The sequence below is a fragment of the Trachurus japonicus genome, chromosome 24 (genome assembly GCF_045865225.1).
Source record: "Trachurus japonicus isolate A0001 chromosome 24, Traja_1.0".
Lineage (NCBI taxonomy): Eukaryota > Metazoa > Chordata > Actinopteri > Carangiformes > Carangidae > Trachurus > Trachurus japonicus.
Genome location: NC_140930.1, coordinates 1,094,256 through 1,116,377, shown reverse-complemented (window position 1 = coordinate 1,116,377; position 22,122 = coordinate 1,094,256). Strand labels below are relative to the sequence as shown.

Sequence of the window (22,122 nt, the reverse complement as noted above, 5' to 3'; positions counted from 1 at the left end):
AAACAGGAAGTGACCAGTTCTGTTGGAGACTGACTCACTCCAGTGGTGAGGAGAGGAACTGCAGCTGCTGCATGAACTGACCAACACACAGACAGATGTTTCAACAGCTGTGCTCACACACACACACACACACACACACACACACACACACACACACACACACACACACACAGAGTCAAACAGTGTGTGTGACTTTTCCCCTTGTTGTCAGTGGCCCAATCAGGACACACTGCAGTTTGTGATGATTGATTATTGATGATTAAATGACAGGCTAAATAAAAAATAATAAAATAGACATAATAATAGGCTAATAGAAATGAAACAATAACAAAAACCCAACAGTTCACATGTTACACTACAGATGAACACAGTAAATGAAACATTCCTGGTTGATCTGACCCCAGAGTCCAGGGGAGGACACAAAGAGACAGATGTCCCTGTGTGGAGGAAGAGGAGGAAGAGGAGGAGGACAAAGGGCCTGAGGAAGAGGGGGAGGAATGAAAAAAAGGGGGAGGAAGGACATAAAAAGATGGATGTGTGGGGTGGGGGTGGGGGCTTCTTTTCTTTTCTTTTTTTTTCAAAGCTTTATTTCAAATTCACAATGTCATAGGCTACATTTCAATTTGAACTCATTTGAGGAAAAAAAAAACATTTGCTTGCATTTAAAACAGTACAAGCTTCAACATATCAAACAGGTAGAATAAAATAAAATAAAATAAAAATAATAATTACAGGGGTTGACATTTCAACATAGTGCTTCAAGCGTGTTTAAGAACACAGGACTGTAAACTCTGACATTGTTTCATACGACTCATTTATGGTCTGGTTTTCCTCCGATACTAACACCTTTAGGGATGTTATATAGTTTTTAATTTCATTCTTAAAACAGTTTATGTTGGGCTTGCTGTTATTCAGCAAGCAGTTATTCTGTTATAAAATTGCGTATCCACCCCACCACCCCTCACCCTAACTTTTTCCCTTTTATTCTGGACAGTTTTATTTTTATTTTATTTTATTTTTTCTCTTTCTTTCTTACCGATGTTTTTAATGTTGTTTATTCTGTGCTCTTGTGTTTCGGTGTGATGATTTATGCTTTGGTATTGTTTATTGATGATTTATTCTGTGTTTTGGTGTTTGATGATTTTAACTGCTGTAAAGTGTCCTTGAGTGGCGTGAAAGGCGCTTTCTAAATAAAATGTATTATTATTATTATTATTATTATTATTCCATTTATTCTTGTTTATATGATACTTTGCCATAGTGAAAATAATGTTCACCATTTTGGATTCCTTTTTTGACAGACCATCCATATACTGTAGCTAGATCATCACTTGAAATTTGTTAAACAAAGAATCGTTAATCCCAATATTTAACCATCGATAAAAAACATCTTTCCAAAACATCATTGTGACTGAACAAGAGAAAAAAAAAAAGGTGTTCAATTGTTTCGTACAAAAAACACATGGATTAACCGCAGCAAAGAAAATGTTGATAAAGAGATGGAAACCACCACATGTTCTCAACGTGTTTCTGTGGAAAGTTTCATTTTAAAAAGAAATTCTGTTATTAGAAACTTCCAGTGCCCGAGTTCAAATGGCAAAGACAGAAACTATACAACATTTGGAATTGGCAGCTGAGGGAGTTAAAGCTTGAATGTATCTGAGAATGTATATTTACAATGTGTGTATTTTATTTTATTTTATTTTATTTTATTTATTTTCTTATTTCCTTTTCTTTTTCTTTCATGTAATGGTTTTAATAATGTCATGTTACCCTCATGATAGGGGGAGTATAAGGGGTATAGATGAATGGAAATGAAATGAAAAATAAAATAAAATAAAATAAAAAACACACATGGATTAACTTCAAAATTGAACCTTTTCCTTAGAGTTTCAGCAGCAGGATAAATATTATTAATGAATTTGAACTGAGTTTCTTTTGGGGTGGGGGCTTCTGATGGAGGAGGGAGGAGGAAGGAGCATCAACAGGACACAGACACACAGACCCTTCTACTGTTACATGCTCTACTTTTAGCCTTTCAGATATGATGTATTTGTGTATAGTACCTATTTTGTTGCTATAAAAAAAATATATTTACCAAAAATTCAGTTTTTTATTTTATTTTTGAGGATTACACCCATTTGAATATCTTGATAAGAGAAGAAATCTATTTCTATAGATTTGGAGGAATTAAAGCAGATTGTGAAGATTGCATTCTCTGGTTTGAACTGAATTTCTTTTGGGGTGGGGGCTTCTGATGTAGAGGGGAGGAGTAAGGGGTATAGATGAATGGAAATGAAATGAAATAAAAAAAAAATAAAAAAAGTTGATCACAAAAAAAGACAAAAGACACATGGATTATCTTCATCATTTATCTTTATCTTGAACCTTTTCCTTAGAGTTTCAGCAGCAGGATAATTATTATTTATTAATTTGAACTGAATTTCTTTTGGGGTGGGGGCTTCTGATGGAGGAGGAGGAGGAGACAGGGGGGAGGAGGGGGAGGAGGAGGAACAGGAAGAAGAGGAGGAAGGAGCATCATCAGGACACAGACACACACAGTCACACACACACAGACAGACAGACAGACGCAAACACACAGACAGAAACAGACAGAGGGAGGAGGGAAAGGGAAGGGGGGAGTCACGGAGCCTCCACCGCCGCCGCCGCCTGGAAGCTGCTGAGATCCGAGATAGAAGCTGTCTATCTCGGACACACAGTCGGGGCTAGAGCCGCTGGCAGACACACACACACACACACACACACACACACACACACACACACACACACACACACACACACACACACACGGAGCTTCACGGAGCCTCCACACGGAGCCATGGCGGCCGCTGCAGCCGAAGACGACGGCCGATTCACGGCCTGCACCGGCTCCAGCCTGCTGCAGCCGGTCAGCGAGATCACCAACCTGCCGCTGGACCAGGTAACACACACACACACACACACACACATGCACACACACACATGCACACACACATTGCACACACACATATGCATATACACACACACATACACATGCACATCAACAGTCAGTCAGAGCCTCCTCTGCTCCGGACTGGAGCTCCAGGGCGGAGGAAGAGGCTCCGAGTCGCGGCCGCAGCAGCTCAGACACACGGCGCCGCGGAGGAGAAAGGAAAGCGACACTCACACGGAGGTAGAGAAGAGAGAGTGATGATGATGATGATGGGCAGGGCGGAGGAGACGGACTGGGCCGAGAGGTAGGAGGAGGAGGAGGGAAGAGGAGGAGGAAGGAGGAGAGGAGGTGTAAAAACACTGAGGAGAGGTGGAGATGGAGAAAGCATCAGGAAGAGAGAGAATACAGGATGAGGGAAAGAGAAGCAGAGAAAACAGGAGGAATGATGGAGAGAGATGGGAGGAGAGGAGAGGAGGAAGGAAGAGAGGAAGGAGGAGAGAGGGAGAGGAAGAGGAGGAGGAGAGAGGAAGAAGGAGGCCCAGCGGTGCAGCGGAACCGGCTCACGGCGACCACCACGGTGTCTGAGCGGCCTCGGCCTGGTCCTGGGTGTGTGTGTGTGTGTGTGTGTAGGCCTACGTGCACGCTCATGATGGATGTGTGTGTGTTCATGATGTGTGTGTGTTCATGACGTGTGTGCGTGCATGTTTTCCAGAATTAGCCCACATGTGGAAGTCTGTGACTGCTGTATTTGCCCCAGAGTTGGGCTGTAGTTGAGGGAGAGTTGGGCTGTAGTTGAGGGAGAGTTGGGCTGTAGTTGGGCTGTAGTTGGGCTGTAGTTGGGCTGTAGTTGAGGGAGAGTTGGGCTGTAGTTGGGCTGTAGTTGGGCTGTAGTTGAGGGAGAGTTGGGCCGTAGTTGAGGGAGAGTTGGGCCGTAGTTGAGGGAGAGTTGGGCTGTAGTTGGGCTGTAGTTGGGCTGTAGTTGAGGGAGAGTTGGGCTGTAGTTGGGCTGTAGTTGGGCTGTAGTTGAGGGAGAGTTGGGCCGTAGTTGAGGGAGAGTTGGGCTGTAGTTGGGCTGTAGTTGGGCTGTAGTTGAGGGAGAGTTGGGCCGTAGTTGAGGGAGAGTTGGGCTGTAGTTGGGCTGTAGTTGGGCTGTAGTTGAGGGAGAGTTGGGCTGTAGTTGGGCTGTAGTTGGGCTGTAGTTGAGGGAGAGTTGGGCCGTAGTTGAGGGAGAGTTGGGCTGTAGTTGGGCTGTAGTTGGGCTGTAGTTGAGGGAGAGTTGGGCCGTAGTTGAGGGAGAGTTGGGCCGTAGTTGAGGGAGAGTTGGGCCGTAGTTGGGCTGTAGTTGAGGGAGAGTTGGGCTGTAGTTGGGCTGTAGTTGAGGGAGAGTTGGGCCGTAGTTGAGGGAGAGTTGGGCTGTAGTTGGGCTGTAGTTGGGCTGTAGTTGAGGGAGAGTTGGGCCGTAGTTGAGGGAGAGTTGGGCTGTAGTTGGGCTGTAGTTGGGCTGTAGTTGAGGGAGAGTTGGGCCGTAGTTGAGGGAGAGTTGGGCCGTAGTTGAGGGAGAGTTGGGCCGTAGTTGGGCTGTAGTTGAGGGAGAGTTGCCCCTTGGTCGCACTGCACGCGGAAGCTGCGTGTGTAGCCGATGTCGTATCTGGTCCTCTGCGTTGTGTTTCTCACGGCTCTCTGCCCTGTGGGGTTCGATCCCACGACCTCCCGCACCGGAGGCGACGATGCTAACCTCTTCGCCAAGAGGTTGACAACCACTTGGCGAGTTGGTTAGCACGTCTTTTATGGGTGGAGTGAGAGCACATCCGTTACACACGACCGGATTCTCTCGCCTTTTCTGTGCCCGACTTCCTGTCTGGTACGATCTGGTCTATCCAGCTTGACAGACGGTGCTCGCGTGAAAAATAGAACTGAAGCGCTGCAGGCGCGTGCAGTGCGACCAGGCTTGTAGTTGGGCTGTAGTTGGGCTGTAGTTGAGGGAGAGTTGGGCTGTAGTTGGGCTGTAGTTGAGAGAGAATTGGGCCGTAGTTGGGCTGTAGTTGGGCTGTAGTTGGGCTGTAGTTGGGCTGTAGTTGAGGGAGAGTTGGGCTGTAGTTGGGCTGTAGTTGAGGGAGAGTTGGGCTGTAGTTGGGCTGTAGTTGAGGGAGAGTTGGGCTGTAGTTGGGCTGTAGTTGAGGGAGAGTTGGGCTGTAGTTGAGGGAGAGTTGGGCCGTAGTTGAGGGAGAGTTGGGCTGTAGTTGAGGGAGAGTTGGGCCGTAGTTGGGCTGTAGTTGGGCTGTAGTTGAGGGAGAGTTGGGCCGTAGTTGGGCTGTAGTTGAGGGAGAGTTGGGCCGTAGTTGGGCTGTAGTTGAGGGAGAGTTGGGCCGTAGTTGAGGGAGAGTTGGGCCGTAGTTGAGGGAGAGTTGGGCCGTAGTTGGGCTGTAGTTGAGGGAGAGTTGGGCCGTAGTTGGGCTGTAGTTGAGGGAGAGTTGGGCCGTAGTTGGGCTGTAGTTGAGGGAGAGTTGGGCCGTAGTTGGGCTGTAGTTGAGGGAGAGTTGGGCCGTAGTTGGGCCATAGTTGAGCTCTAGTCGAGCCAGAGTTGGGCCGTAGTTGGGCTGTAGTTGAGGGAGAGTTGGGCCGTAGTTGAGGGAGAGTTGGGCCGTAGTTGGGCTGTAGTTGAGGGAGAGTTGGGCCGTAGTTGAGGGAGAGTTGGGCCGTAGTTGGGCTGTAGTTGAGGGAGAGTTGGGCTGTAGTTGAGGGAGAGTTGGGCCGTAGTTGGGCTGTAGTTGAGGGAGAGTTGGGCCGTAGTTGAGGGAGAGTTGAGCCGTAGTTGGGCCGTAGTTGAGCTCTAGTCGAGCCAGAGTTGGGCCGTAGTTGGGCTGTAGTTGAGGGAGAGTTGGGCTGTAGTTGAGGGAGAGTTGAGCCGTAGTTGGGTTGTAGTTGAGGGAGAGTTGGGCTGTAGTTGAGGGAGAGTTGGGCCGTAGTTGGGCCGTAGTTGAGGGAGAGTTGGGCCGTAGTTGAGGGAGAGTTGGGCCGTAGTTGAGGGAGAGTTGGGCCGTAGTTGAGCTGTAGTCGAGCCAGAGTTGGGCCGTAGTGAGAGCAGGGGGCTCAGCACGGAGCTGTTGGAGGTGATTAGTGTTAACAAAGTGGCATCAGTGGATTCACCACAGGATGAACTGATGACATCATCTCATCGGCAGCTGTTTATCTCCTCGTCCAGATGTTCACACATGAGCTCCTGATGACATCACACAGAGGCCAAAGGTCGACATTTAAAAAGATTAAATGAGGAAGTGTCTGAAGAAGAAATAAAAATCCAGATGATTCTGTTCTTGAAAACAAAATCGGAACTCATTAGATTTTTAAAATATTAAAAAATAGGAAATAAAACAAAAACCAATCAATATATAACATAACATATAACAGGTAGACCTTCCTGGGCTCTGATTGGCTGATTGACTCTTTGGAAATCGTTTTTCTTCTGCATGTGTTCACCTTAATCTGACTGAAACCGGACAATGTGCGCATGCTTTACAACAGTAGACGGCACAAAGTGAAGCAGACAAGCCGGCCTGAACCCGGCAAAGAAAATACAAAAAAGTGGCATCGGTCCAATTCACTTTATTGATTTAGCACATTTCCAAAACATAAAAGTTTACCAAAGTGCTGCACAGTGATTTACATGATACAAAAACGTATCTAGCTATGGGTCGTACTCCAAGTCGTCCCATATTGAGCTGTGGCGTTTTCTTCCTGCAGCTTTAGACATCGACAAGAAAACTACAACTAAGCTGATGTTATCTGATGAAACTTTACTTTACTGCAGTTTAGCATCAAACCTGGAGGTTGGAGATAGCTCTAGTTTCTTTTTATTTCAGTTTATTTTTTCACTGTTAGTTTTAGTTTTAGTAGGATAGCAACAGAGGATCCCTCCTCTATTGCTCACCATGAGGTTTCTCAGATTTTTCCCTGTTAAAAGGGTTTTCCATGGAGTTTTTCCTCAGTCGATGTGAGGGTCTAAGGACAGAGGATGTTTGTAAAAACGGGCTATACAAATAAAATTGCCTTGCCTTGCCTATAATAACCCTGCTCTGTGTGTGTGTGTGTGTGTGTGTGCAGGTGAACTTTGTGGTGTGTCAGCTGTGTGCGTTGCTGTCGGCCTTCTGGTTCCGTCTCTTCCTCCATCCCAGTAAAACCAGTCCCTTCGTCCGACACGTGGTGGCGACTCTGCTGGGACTCTACTTCGCCATGTTCTGCTTCGGATGGTGAGCTCGTTAAACAAACGCCCTTTTGGGCCTTTTGTTCGGTGCTGGTTTCCATTAATGGATCTTCAGGGGGTTGGTCTGTGTCTGTGTCCTGCAGGTACGCGCTCCACTTCCTGGTTCAGAGCGGACTCACCTACGGCATCATGATCCTCACCGGAGTCGAGCACATGCACAAGTAAGTTCCACCGAGTCCAGTTCAACCAGCTCAGGAACGACCCCGAGACCTGGTCTGAAGGTCTGGACTCATCAGACTAGACTTGTCACGATACCAGAATTTTATTAGTTGATACCAATACCAGTAAATTTCAATGATTCTCGATACTTGTTCGATACCATGATTGTGATTGTGCTTCTACATTCATTAGGACAAAACGTTATATGAACAGTTTTGTTCCTTACAAGCTGAAGCTGTAACTACTGTTACAGGCCTTGTTTGTTTACTCATTTATATTATTTTATTGTAGCTAAGTATCCAGGTTTTTAAACTCTCTCTATCCTTGTTTTAAACTATATATTGTTGTGTTCAGGTCCTGCCTGCTGGTGGCGCTCACCTACCTGAGCCTGTGTCAGATCACACGAGTCTACGTCTTCGACTACGGCATGTACTCCGCCGACTTCACCGGGTAAGAGCCACGGTCCTCACACGATTCATTCATTCATTTTGATTTATTCCATTCATGGTTTACATTCTACACATGGATGCACATATTCACATAATGTAGCTACACATTGTCACCATGAATGAAAAGGAGCAGGATGAAGAAAACGTTTAGTACCTGTACTGACCCTCTCTGTTGTTATAATTACATTGGCTTACTATCAACACCAATATTATACTCTGTTTCAAAAAATTTAAGATGATGAAACATAGTAGTGACAGGAAAACAAACAACATAGCAGTGGACACCACTTGTCTATCTATCTTTTCTCTTTCTCCTTCTTTTTTGTAGACGCTTATTGTTTCTTTTTTAAACATTTTCTTAAACTGAGACATACTTGTACAACTTTTCAATTCCTTGCTTTGTGAATATGTGCCATAGTTTTACACCTGCAACAGAAATACACATTTGTTTTAAGCTTAACCTTGCAAATGTATGTTTAAAATCAAGCTGCTTCAGTCTGTTTTATCCTCTTCCTCCAGTTTGAACAAGTTTTGTAAATGTTCTGGTAATGAGCTGTTCTTTGCTTTAAACATTATTTTTAAGGTCTGAAATTGTATTATATGCCTCCGCCCCTTTTCTGACTCCGCCCCATTTCTGACTCTGCTCTCTTTCTGACTCTGCCCTCTTTCTGACCCCGCCCCTTTCCTGACCCCGCCCCATTTCTGACCCCGCCCCTTTTCGGACCCCGCCCTCTTTTCTACCCCGCGCCCTTTCTGACTCCACCCCTTTTCTGACTCCGCCCTCTTTCTGACTCTGCCCTCTTTCTGACCCCGCCCTCTTTCTGACTCTGCCCCTTTCCTGACTCCGCCCTCTTTCTGACTCTCTCCTCAGGCCCATGATGGTGATCACGCAGAAGATCACGAGCCTGGCGTTTGAGATCCACGACGGTGAGCATGTGACCACACGAAGCTTCCTGTCTGTAAGCGACTCCGCCTCTCAGGGGGCGGAGCTTTAGCTTTAGCTTTAGCTTTAGCTTTAGCGCTGAGCGTCAGCTGACTCAGGGTCTGTGTCGTCTCCACAGGGATGGCTCGGCAGGAGGAACAGCTGACCCCGGGACAGAAGGTGTTGGCTATCAGGTTTGTCCGGCGGCGGCGGTTTTTACTTCTGCAGGTCGACGCCAGAGAGGCTGTGCTGATCTCCACACATGTTTTAATCCTGAGCACTGATTGGTCGATAAAGTCATGACTTCTCTTTAGGGATGGTACCGATACCAGCTACAGATACTAGGGCTGGGACGATATGCTTTTCTCCCGATTCGATTCTTCTACGATTTTTTGGATGGCGATTCGATTTAAATTGTGATTCTACGATATTGCCGATTCTCTCTATGATTTTTAGTCTTTAGCATTTTTAACATTTATCTGCACACAAATACTGTAGGAGCCTATAAATTAACATACTCCATTATAAAGTGAACTTAAACCCTTTTCAAAACCTGGACTCTCTGTATGTAAAAAAGGCGAACAAATGCACATTGCACAATATTTAAAAAAATTCAACAAAAAAAAAAAAAAATCGATTTTTGAAAAAAAAAATCGATTTAAAAATAGTCAAAAAAGATATCGCGATATTTATGTGAATCGATTTTTTTCTCCCACCCCTAACAGATACTGGCCTTATTTCAAAGTATCTGGTACTCGTAAAGGCTGCCGATACCAGCCGCAAAGAAATCAAATTTGTTATCGAATTAAATTATCCAACGCCTCTCTCTCTGTTGGGGGGGTGTATACCGGTGTGTGCATATACAGTGTGTATACATAGCCTATATATATATTATATATACATATAACGTATTCGGTATCGTGAGTACTCATACTCGTACACTGAAAGTGGTATCGAACATCCATACTTTGTACAACCTCTGTTGACAAGGTTTATTAAAACGACGTTAAGGAAAAAGTTTTATTCTTCATTATTTTCATTTGTTTCATATTGTTAATGCGTCGTGTGAGGGCTTTTATTTTGAAGGGTCAAGGATAAGTTGGTTGTGTGTGTGTGTGTGCGCAGGAGGATGCCCAGTCTACTCGAGTACTTCAGCTACAACTGTAACTTCCTGGGGATGCTGGCCGGCCCCACCTGCTCCTACAACGACTACATCGCCTTCATCGAGGGAGACCCCCGTCGCCATAGAGACCAGGAGGCCGACAGGAAGTCCAACGGCAAGCTGGGCCGGAGCGAGCCGTCGCCAAACGTAGGTCGCGGCTGCTGCTGACATCGTTGTTGTTACCGTGACTACGATGCCGACTGAGTGCATTTCAGTTCAGTGGTGTAGTCTATGTGATACTCAGGTGTACCCAGTACAACAAAACTATCTAACTAAAGTAAAGTTCAAGGGGGTCCCCAACTTTTTCTTGAAATTTTACCACTTTTCCTAGAATATTTTGGAGAAATTTTTACCAGTTTCTTCTCAATTTTTTTTTTTTACTTTTTGTATTATTGTTTGCCCCTTTTTTTGAGAGAGAGACATTTAGCCACATTTTCTATAACTTTTTGAGAAATTTTACCACATTTTTTTAAAAAAAAATTTGCGAAATCTTACCACTTTTTCTAGAAATTTTACTATTTTTTTCTCAATTAAAAAAAACAAAACTTTTCACTATATTTCTTTTATTTTACCCCTTTTTGTATTATTGTTTGTCCCTTTTTTTTGAGAGAGAAATTTTGCCACATTTTTCTATAATTTTTTGTGAAATCTTACCACTTTTTCTAGAATTCTTTTGAGAATTTTTACTATTTTTTTTCTCAATTAAAAAAAAACTTTCTACTATTTTTTTTTTCTAGAAATGTTTCAACTTTTTGGGAGAAATTGTACCACTTTTTTCCAGAAATTTCTCTATAGTCTTTCAAAAATGTAGCTATGCCTAATTTAAACGTACATTGACTGTTTGTGTGTTTCTGGTGTTTGCTTCCAAATGTTGTCCAATGGGGGTCCGTGGTCTAATTTGTGTCAATTTTGGGTCCTTGATATAAAACAGTTAGAGAACCACCGGTCTATGTGATACAAGTATGAACAGTTTACCACCTAGAAAGCAGTTTACCCACTACAACACATTAGCCTACACCACTGGTTGCTAGGTAACAGCAGTTTACCCACTACAACACATTAGCCTACACCACTGGTTGCTAGGTAACAGCAGTTTACCCACTACAACACATTAGACTACACCGTGTTTCTGTTTCTGTTCCTCAGACGGAGGTGGTTCGTAAAGTGGCCACGTCCTTCTTCTCCCTGCTCGTCTTCCTGTCCGTCTGTAAAGTCTTCCCCGTGGAGCGCAACATCGACGACGACTTCATCGCCAACACGCCGTTCTACGCTCAGGTGGTCTACCTGTACCTGTCCATGTTGACCACCAGACCCAAGTACTACTTCGTCTGGACACTGGGTGGGTGACGGAGACCTGGAGCCGGGACCGACCTCCGAGTGACACGGAGACACCTGTCCAACATCTGTCCAACACCTGTCCAACACCTGTCCAACACCTGTCCTCATCAGCCTGTCCAGCCCCTGTCTTCATTAACTCATCTCACCTGTCCAACCCTTGTCTCCATCACCCTGGGTTGTGTCCGAAACCACTCACTCATTCCCTCCTCCCTACTCACTATATAGTGAGTTCAATATAGTGGACTCACTGGTCAAATAAAAAAACACTTTCGGACACTACTCCGCCGCACAGTTAAAGGGACAACCAGGAGTTTTGTTAAAGCGAAGTGTTTTCACACTACATTTATGAGCCTCCGCACCGTGAAATTCTTTGACCGGTGCAAGACAGACTCATGTTTTCATTCATCAAGAATTAAAGTCAGAGGTTGGAAGACGATCACATACCGTCGTAGTTCCCACCATAAACGGAGATTCATACGGCGGCGTTATTCTCATGACTCGCCACGAAACCGAAAGTAAAGAAACGCTGGTCGGCTCGCCCAGCATTTCCACCACCACTAATAATAACAAAATAACCATAGAGACAAAACCATAGATTTATCTAAAATGGACCATTAACAAGTGGTAACGGAGATTCATCCACATTAACGTGAGACTTTTTTTATAACCAAATAGAAACTCCTCGTTGTCCCTTTAATGACGTATTACGTTGTGTAATTAAAACGTTCCGACCGCCATCGTAACGGCCGGTGTAGGTACCATGGATACAACCATTTTTCAAAATTTATTTAGCTTTGCACTGTACTATGCCAAGTGTTTCTGTAAATTTAATTGTCAATACAAAAACAAAACAAAACCATGGATACAACCATGGTAACGGCTGGTGTAGCATAGACCTACGGGTACCAACATAAAAAGAGGAGTAAAGCAATATATTAAGCGGTAATATATATATTTAAGCATCAAAGATGTTCAATCAAACCCACATAGTTTGAAACAACGTTCAAAACACACACAGCCACTCACAACTAAGCATAAAGTCCGCTAGCTTAATGCTAACGTATAATGTAAAATCTCATAGATGGGCTAACAGAAATTAGCATCGCTATCCAGAGTCTGTGGTCAGTTTATAACGCTTGTTAGGAAATTTGCTCTGACGTTTGTTGTGGGAGTCTGTGGAAGCTGCAACCGGACAACTCTGGCAGCTGGACACATTTATTGAGGCTGCTGCTCTACTGCATTTATTTGGTAGCTACACCGGTCACTACTGCATTTATTTGGTAGCTACACCGGTCACTACTTCATTTATTTGGTAGCTACACCGGTCACTACTTCATTTATTTGGTAGCTACACCGGTCACTACTGCATTTATTTGGTAGCTACACCGGTCACTACTTCATTTATTTGGTAGCTACACCGGTCACTACTGCATTTATTTGGTAGCTACACCGGTCACTACTTCATTTATTTGGTAGCTACACCGGTCACTACTGCATTTATTTGGTAGCTACACCGGTCGCTACTGCATTTATTTGGTAGCTACACTGGTCACTACTTCATTTATTTGGTAGCTACACTGGTCACTACTTCATTTATTTGGTAGCTACACCGGTCACTACTGCATTTATTTGGTAGCTACACCGGTCACTACTGCATTTATTTGGTAGCTACACCGGTCGCTACTGCATTTATTTGGTAGCTACACCGGTCGCTACTGCATTTATTTGGTAGCTACACCGGTCACTACTGCATTTATTTGGTAGCTACACCGGTCACTACTTCATTTATTTGGTAGCTACACCGGTCGCTACTGCATTTATTTGGTAGCTACACCGGTCACTACTTCATTTATTTGGTAGCTACACCGGTCGCTCTGGGTCGCTGTGGTAACGGCCATCCGTGACCGCAATGCATGATGGGATATCTTGCTCCGGTTAGTGACCATCGGATGTTCACTACATGTTGCGGTGAATTGTGGGATAGATTCAGACACTATATACAGGGTTCTTACGGATCCTTAAAAAGTTAAAAAGGCATTGAATTCATTAATCTAAAAACAAGGCCTTAATTGGCATTAAAATATCTTAAATCAATTTTTCAAAAGTCTTAAAAATGTTAACACATGGTAAGTGGTATTTTATGGTTGTAATTAGTCTGAAATCTCAAAATAATTGGTAATATTCCCACATAGAGAAGTTAGTGGCGGCCGTCAACACTAAATCTCTCCGCCACCAGCTCCCGAGTTTTTTTTTTCGGACTTTTTATGCATTTATTTTGAAAGGACAGCTGGAAAGAGACACAATCCAATATTCATGTAGCAGTCACTTTAGCTTGGATCACATAGGAAAGTTGGTAAAATTGTCCCTAACCCTATGTAATTGATGTGGTGTTTTTTTTTCTTTTTTCTGCATTTGTGTTTATTATGAAGTCGGTCTTAAATTTCAAGTGGCTTCAAAAAAGTCTTAAAAAGTCTTAAATTTAACTTGGCTTAAGCTGTAGGAACCCTGTATATAGTGAACATTAATAATCACTAAACATTCGAACACCACTACAACATGGCCTGGTCACTAGATAGAGAGTAGGGGGGTTAGGACACAGCCCCTGTCTCACCTGTCTCCATCAGCCCGTCTTCTCCATCAGCCTGTCTCACCTGTCCAACAGCTTCCTGTCTCCATTCGCTCGTCTCACCTCGTCTCCAGCAGCTGTCTAACGAAACTGTCTCCGTCCTCTTTCACATCAGCGGACGCCATCAACAACGCCGCCGGCTTCGGCTTCAACGGCTACGACAGCGACGGAGCTCCTCGCTGGGACCTCATCTCCAACCTGAGGATCCTCAACATCGAGGTGACGACCGTCCTCCTCACCTGTCCTCACCTGAACCTCCTGTCCTCACCTGTCCTCACCTGTACCTCCTGTCCTCACCTGTCCTCACCTGTACCTCCTGTCCTCACCTGAACCTCCTGTCCTCACCTGAACCTCCTGTCCTCACCTGAACCTCCTGTCCTCACCTGTCCTCACCTGAACCTCCTGTCCTCACCTGTCCTCACCTGAACCTCCTGTCCTCACCTGTCCTCACCTGTCCTCACCTGTACCTCCTGACCTCTGGCTGTATTTGAAACCACATACCAACGTCCTGCCTCCTACATAACTGCGTTTTGTGATTCAGAGCCGCTCCAGCAGATCGAGGCCGTGCACACTGCAGTACCAGGGTTTTTTCTGGCCAAAATTTGGGCTGAGGCGGCCGCGATCATAATTGCCGCGATCGCAATTATGGAATGCAAGCGAGGCTGGTGTGTGTATGAAAATTGGTTACAGTGGGTTTTTTAGGTGCTGTGGCTACAAGCAAATCTCATATTGTCTGTGTACAAAGACCTTTTTAAATGTGAAAACAGCGGAGACCTATTCAAGATCTGCGTTTGGGCAACACTAGCTGGGTTTCCATCCAAGTCGTATCGAATTTAAAAGCGGATTTTGTGAAAATGCGCAAAAAGCAAAGCGAATTTATGACCGTTTCCATTCATTCTTGTTTTGCGATTAGGAGGAGTGCACCGTGAGATTACGTCATAAGAGAGCGTGAATGTATCCACACTCAGCTGACATTCAACATCATGGACAATTTACGTACTTTCCGGACTATAGACGCACCTGTATAAGCCGCACCAGCTACATTTTAAAAGAAAATACATATATGGGCTGCACTTGAATATAAGCTGCAGGTTTTCATGTTGTAACATGAGATATTTACACAGAAAGACAGTAGGGAACTGTGGCAGTCTGCTCGCTTTTCTGCTGTTTTGGTTACGCTCCTCTCGCCCATGTGCATCTGTTTACATACGAAGCCGGTGAAACATCAATAAGTTACATAACGATGTTACGGCGTGTGTTTGTGTCGTCTTAACCGTCATAAACAAAACATTATGGGTTACGGAGCGTTTGTGTTGCGGTGCAGAGAGGAGAGCTGGGACACCGGGGCGTCGCTGGGTGAAGTCCAGCAGCTTCACCCACAAACTCTGCCTCAATTCACATAATCTGTTTCCATCACAAAAACTTGCATTTCCTTTAATCGATACGCTGACAAATCCCCCCCCTCCAAGCGTATAAACTTTTATGCGCATTTACTGCCTTTATTCGAATTTATGGCGTTTCCATTCAAGTATTTATTCGCAATTTTTGAAAATGCGAATAAAAAAGGGTGGATGGAAACGCAACTACTGACATACAGGCGATCGGAACATCGGAATTGATGTATTCATGGCCACATTAAGTGAAATTATTAACTTTCCCGATTATCCATCTGACAACAGCGGATCAGCGTGATCTCTCCCTCTGTACAAACGCTCGGTTCTGATCCAGCTCCACTGGACTTTCAAAGTAAAGGTGACGCAGCTGAAAAAGAGTGAAAAGAGTTAAATAGTGAAACAGCGGCGCATTTATAGTCGATTTTAGGATGAAACTCTGAGCCACCTTTGTAGTACAGGAGATCCTGGCTTTAGAAGAAGCGAACTTTCCATCTGTAGCGCTGCTAATACATACAATAATTTTGCGCGACCGGTCTCAGAGGCAGCAGCCCGTCTCCTGAGCTGCTCGGCCGGCCAACCTCCGTCGTCATCCCGGGGGAGAAAACCATCGCTAATTAACTTACCCGCAGGTTTTTAGAGGTTTACCACCGGCTGGTTACATTATTTCTAGGAGATAAATGTTGGTCTCAGTGATGAAATCTAACAGCTGTATCAGTAGCATTAGTTAGTCTGAATGTAAAGTGAAGCTTCCTGTGTGTATTGGACAGAAGAGCAGCGCTGCCTCGGGGCTCTGGAGCCTACGGACACAAACCACCACATTTACATCAAGAAATACATGTTTTACAATGAACCAATTACAGTAAATTTTATTTTATTTTATTAAATTGCATAACATGGTTACTGTACAGGTGTGGTTAGGGTTGGAGGTGAAGGTGCATTGCCTTGTGGGATACAGTATGTGTTGTAGACTGGTCAGATGCACACTGCAGATCTGGGACATGTGGGAATGTTTTGCATACTGCAGATTTAGCTTTTGTTTGCATACTGCATAGGCTACTACATCTTGGTCCAACCAGTGCGTACTAGAGTACTAGAGTGTGTGGTTTTGAATCTCAGCCTCTGATCTGCTCTGTTTCCTCCCAGTTCGCCACCAGCTTCAAAGTTTTCCTGGACAACTGGAACATCCAGACGGCTCACTGGCTCAAAAGGTCTCGTGTCTCCGATCCAGAAAAACACATTCAGTCTAAACTAATAAACTAATGACCTCTGACCTCTCTGACCCTGACCTCTGACCTCTGGTTGACAGGGTGTGCTACGAGCGCTGCCCCTACCACCCCACGGCCGCCACCTTCATCCTGTCGGCCATGTGGCACGGAGCGTATCCAGGCTACTACCTCACCTTCCTCACCGGCATCGTCATCACGCTGGCGGCCCGAGCGGTGAGCGCCCCCTGCTGTGTGTAGAGGGATTATCGGCTGCAGAGAGAGAGCAACAAGAGCCGCCATCATGTCTTGTTGTGTTGTTGGTTGCACTAATCAGTTTGATAAAAATAACAAAATGGCACGTTTTATAGAATACCTTCAACTCGCACCCCTTTCAAGGCAAACGAGAGAGGAAATAGGACATTGGAGATTAATTTGGAGTAATATAATGTGTTAGACACGTTGGTTTGAATGGTGATAAAGCTAGATATGCCTAGAGCGCTGGAAAAGAGAGTAATGACACGCATTGGTCCAATGGAAGCGCCTCCTGGTGGAGGAATATGGGTTTTGCAAAAGCGCCCAAGAACTGACATCTCTGCATTGTTGGTGAATGAGCAGTGTGGTGTTTTCAATAATTTAAGGACATTTATAGATCACCCACGTTAATAGCATCATTGAGGATCCTTTACAGATAAACATTAACACATAGGAGAGTAAAAAAACAAAAAAAAAACAGTTGTCTACATTAATGTTTCAATCTACATTTTGTAATTAACAAATTATAAGTATAATTTGATATGACCAAGACACCTAAAAACAAAAACACGGCCGTTTTCATCAATTTACAACAGAGTGGGCAACACACATACATTGGAGTGAATTAGTTTTCTGGGCGCTTTTGCAATACCCATATCCTGCCACTAGGGGCACAAAACCCTTAAACCCTTAAAGGGATAGTTCACCCTAGAATGATATTTCGCTCATTATCTACTCACCCTCATGTTGACTAAGGGCTGGGAGAAGTTTCAGAGTCCTCCGTCCCTTCTCTGAGTTACAGGGGGTCTTGGCGTAGCAGTGCATGTCCATATAACGGTTGCAAAGGGACACCAGAGCTCTTCGTAAAAAAACACACACAAAAAAACATCCAAATACCTCCATGATGCTCGTATGTAATGTCCGTCTTGTGCTGAAGCTCCAAATTGCGTAATCTAAGCTTGTTTGTAGCGGAAGCTTCTCAAAGCTCCTCTTCCTGGTCCGTCCAAATCTCGTGTGATTTGCGCCGGCGTCAGTGCGGTTACTGCGAATCACGCGAGATTTGGACGGACCAGGAAGAGGAGCTTCGAGAAGCTTCCGCTACAAACAAGCTTAAAATATAGACTTATTTAATTTTTTTTGGGACAATTACGCAATTTGGGGCTTCAGCACAAGACGGACATTACATACGAGCATCATGGAGGTATTTGGATGTTTTTTTGTGTGTGTTTTTTTACGAAGAGCTCTGGTGTCCCTTTGCAACCGTTATATGGACATGCACTGCTACGCCAAGACCCCCTGTAACTCAGAGAAGGGACGAAGGACTCTGAGAATTCTTCCAGCCCTTAGTCAACATGAGGGTGAGTAGATAATGAGCGAAATATCATTCTAGGGTGAACTATCCCTTTAAACCCTTATTACCATGGGAGTGAATGGAGGTGTCGCTACTCTCTTTTCCAGTGCTCTAGAGTTCGGTACAGTACGACATGTTGCTCTGTTAGACTAGAATACCACTGGACTTTGACCGTGTGAACTCACCTGAGCCAACGCTTCTGCCCTCAGGTCAGACACAACGTTCGGCCACACTTCCTCCAGTCGCCATCCCATAAACTGGTCTATGATGTCATCACTTGGGCGGCCACTCAGATCGCCATCTGCTACACAGTGGTGCCTTTTGTGCTGTTGTCTGTCGGTCCGTCGATGAAGTTCTACAGGTGAGTGAGTCCTGCAGAAAGACACGTTCAGCCCTGTGTCGGCCAGGTTTAAGTCTGAAGAAGTCGGGATTAACTCGTGTCAACGTTTTTTATGCCTCTAAGATTAAATTCATTTTATTGGTCAAGTGTAACTCAGGTTTAACTTCGAAGAAGTCACGTTTAACTTTAACTATACGTCAGGATTAACTCGTTTTAACATTTTATTAGTCAAGTTTAACTCAGGTTTAACTTTGAAATAGTCAGGATTAACTTAACTTTGTAAGAGCAATTAACTTTGTAAGAGTCGGGTTTAACTTTAACTACGTCAGGATTAACTCGTTTTAACGTTTCATTGCTCAAATTTAACTCAGGTTTAATTTTGGAGAAGTCAGGTTTAACTTAAAGTAAATCAGGATTAACTCGTTTTAACGTTTTATTAGTCAAGTTTAACACGGGTTTAACTGTGAAAAAGTCAGGATTAACTTAACTTTGTAAGAGTCAGGTTTAATTTGTGCTCACTTAAATTTTAAGTCTCATTCAACATTACGTCTGTGAGATTAAATTCAGATTTACTTGAAGTTGGTCAGAGTCGGAGCTTTGTGTTGTCTCAGGTTTAACTTTGAAGAAGTCAGGTTTAACTTCATCTAAGTCAGGGTTAACTCGTTTTAACGTTTTATTGGTCAACTTTGAAAAAGTCAGGATTAATTCAACTTTGTAAGAGTCAGGTTTAACTTGAGCTCACTGCAGTTTTAAGTCTCATTGAACATTATGTCCGTGAGATTAAATTCAGACTAACTTGAAGATGTTGTTGTGTTGTCTCAGGTTTAACTTTGAAGAAGTCAGGTTTAACTTTAACTACGTCAGGATTAACTTGTTAATGTTTCATTGGTCAAGTTTAACTTAGGTTTAACTTTGAAAAAGTCAGGATTAATTCAACTTTGTAAGAGTCAGGTTTAATTTGAGCTCACTTCAGTTTAAAGTCTCATTCAACATTATGTCTGTGAGATTAAATTCAGACTAACTTGAAGATGTTGTGTTGTCTCAGGTTTTATTGGTTTTATTGGTCAAGTGTAACTCAGGTTTAACTTTGGGGAAGTCAGGATTAACTTGAGCTCAACACTATGCCTGTGAGATTGAATTCAGACTTACTTGAGGTTGGTTTAGCTGTTGAACCGTGTGTCTGTCCTCCCTCCCTCCCTCTCTCCCCCCTCAGGTCCTGGTACTTCGGGCTCCACATCGGTTGCGTCCTGGTGGCGGTGGCGTTGCCGGTCAAACCGCGACACCTGCGGCTGCGAGACCAGCAGCAGCAGAGGAGGAAGTTTCCCCGGGAGGAGCAGCACCACCCGCAGGCTTCGCACAGCAACTGCATCCAGAAGGAGAAAACCACATGAGACGGGACGAAGACGAAGACGACGACGACGAACAGCGATCGCGTTTGATTGACATTTTATTTCCATTCACTTGTATAGAGAAAGAAAGAGGAGCTACTACTTCCTGTCCGGGGAGCAGCACGGACACGACGGTCGAGTTAAAACACTGTTTTCATTTGGAGTCTTTGGAGTCGCGATATGGAGACGGACCGGGATGAAGAAGTGTTGCCCCCTCCCACCCCCCTGCCCCCAACCCCACCGGCGCGTGCGAACGGTTGCCAGGGTAACGGTAGCCTGAAAACCGACAGAACTGAACCGGTTGTGGGTCAGATCTGTGTAGAAAGTACATGTACACACTTGAACCGCAATGGCCGCCGCCGCCGCCGCCTGTGGAGGGACGAACTGACAGAAAAAACCTGCAGGTGGACAGAGAGGGTGAACGCATGATTACGAGAAGATGAGGTCCAATGAAAAGACAGAAAAAGAGAAAATGGATGAGTGAGTGCAATGAATGAATGAATAAACGAATGAATGAGTGAACGAACGAAGGAGCGATCAGGCCACAGAGTTTAGTGCATTAAACCAGAGAACGAACGAATGAACAAAGAGTCAGAAGAAAAAGATGTTTTCTCCTCCACATTCTTCTGCTTTCACAGGTCGACTCATCTGTTCAACACAACGTTCAACAACACCAGTGTTCATAGGAATCAGTCTGAGAAAGTGCCAATGATGAATCCACTCAGTCGCCTTAGTTGTTGAGTTGTGTTACGAGTCCGTCCTGAGTGCCGAGCTGTGTTTACATTTGTAGTCGTCGGTTTGTGTCACGTAGTTATTTATGTAATTATTATGAACCACTTTGTGACGAGGCGCCAGTTATAACGGGTTAACGAGCTGTAACCGAGGCCTTTATTATTATTATTAACGCTTAATAAACCATTCATACTTGACTAATACCGCATCAGTACACCACGTGATGAAGAACGAGCTTTATGTTTCCTCTACGTTTCTGCTCATAATTATGAATGAGCAGGTGTTAAAGGGATAGTTCAACATTTTTGGCAAATTGGCCCATTGCCATAATCCCTATAGTCATTATAGCAGTAGGTTCGTTACCTTTAATTGTCGGTGCAAGCTGTTTTTAGAACGGCGGAGCAGAGCCGTGAGCTGCTCAGAGCTACACTACAGAGGCTAATGGGATTTCTTGGTTTCCGCTATGAGATAATAACACAACGTTACCACACAGAGTTGTTTTAGAGGGAAATTCATGCAAAACCACTGATGCACGTTGCCTTCAGGGACAGTTTTTCATCAACAGTCTCTGTATTTCCCTCTAAAACAACTCTGTGTGGTAACGTTGTGTTATTATCTCATAGCGTGGTGAATGTGCAGCTCACAACTTGTCCACCAGAGCATTGTGGAGTTGTTGGATTGTGTATTTGATGAGTTTGATGAGGGAAACCAAGAAATCCCATAATGAGCCTCCATTAGTAGCGTAGCTCTGAGCAGCTCACGGCTCTGCTCCACCGTTCTAAAAACAGCTTGCACCGACAATTAAAGGTAACGAACCTACTGCTATGACTATAGGGATTATGGCAATGGGACAATTTGACAAAATGTTGAACTATCCCTTTTAAGGAGGCGTCGGTATCGGTCCAGATGTTCTGCAGGACCGAGGTAAAACCTGTTCTTACAGTATTAATGTCTTAGAGCTGGATCACTAAACGATTGACGAACCAGTCACAAAGCCACTGGTTACCACTGGTTACCACTGGTTACCACTGGTTGCCATTGGTTACTGTGTGTATTAAAAAGCCTTTATAAGCGGTGCCTCAGCAGGAAGTGGCTCTGTGTAGGTAACGGTGTGGTTTGGTGTCTGATGTGCAGAGATGTCGACTGAAAAAAGAAAAGAAACGCTTCAGAAGGTTTTAAGAAATAAGCTCCGGCTCTGAATTAAAAAAAGATTATTATTATTATTATTATTATTATCAGATTATTTCCTCCCAACAGGTGAAACTCAACGTTTCAATAGTTTAATTCACTTCAGTGTGGTTTCAGGAACACGACTTGTTCCTGTTCCTGTGTGTTCAGCTTTGTGTTTATTTCTTAAAATCTGCTGCGAGCTGTTTGAGACGTTACAAACACGACAGTTATTAATCTCACAGTGAACCAGCCGCCTCTCTGTAGGTTTGATATGAACAACATGTTTGTTTTTTGTAAATTATCGGATTAAACCTTGGATTTTTTGACACTTGACACTGAGTGTGTTGATCTGTGTGGTGGTTGTGGATGTTTTTGGAGCGACAGACAGGTGACAGGTGGGAACACTGATCCACGCCTCACCTTTACCCACCTGCACTTTAA

The 22,122-nt window shown here is 44.3% G+C and overlaps 1 protein-coding gene across 1 annotated transcript; it reads left to right on the top strand.

Moving 5' to 3' along the window:
• Positions 1–2,839: 2,839 nt before the first annotated feature.
• On the top strand, positions 2,840–20,763 carry mboat2b (membrane bound O-acyltransferase domain containing 2b). Its single transcript, XM_085771646.1, has 13 exons — positions 2,840–2,941; positions 7,034–7,179; positions 7,277–7,354; positions 7,707–7,802; positions 8,673–8,728; positions 8,863–8,917; positions 9,849–10,032; positions 11,032–11,224; positions 13,965–14,068; positions 16,387–16,451; positions 16,550–16,682; positions 18,261–18,412; positions 19,605–20,763. The coding sequence occupies exons 1-13, from the start codon at positions 2,840–2,842 to the stop codon at positions 19,780–19,782; spliced, it is 1,542 nt and encodes a 513-aa protein (XP_085627772.1). The 3' UTR covers positions 19,783–20,763.
• The last annotated feature ends 1,359 nt before the right edge of the window (positions 20,764–22,122 follow it).

Excerpts from the sequence above, each read along its gene's own strand:
- mboat2b (XM_085771646.1), top strand. The coding sequence starts at position 2,840 with ATGGCGGCCGCTGCAGCCGAAGACGACGGCCGATTCACGGCCTGCACC. Across the intron at positions 2,942-7,033 it reads CCAACCTGCCGCTGGACCAG|GTGAACTTTGTGGTGTGTCA; the intron begins GTAACACACACA and ends GTGTGTGTGCAG. Across the intron at positions 14,069-16,386 it reads TGAGGATCCTCAACATCGAG|TTCGCCACCAGCTTCAAAGT; the intron begins GTGACGACCGTC and ends GTTTCCTCCCAG.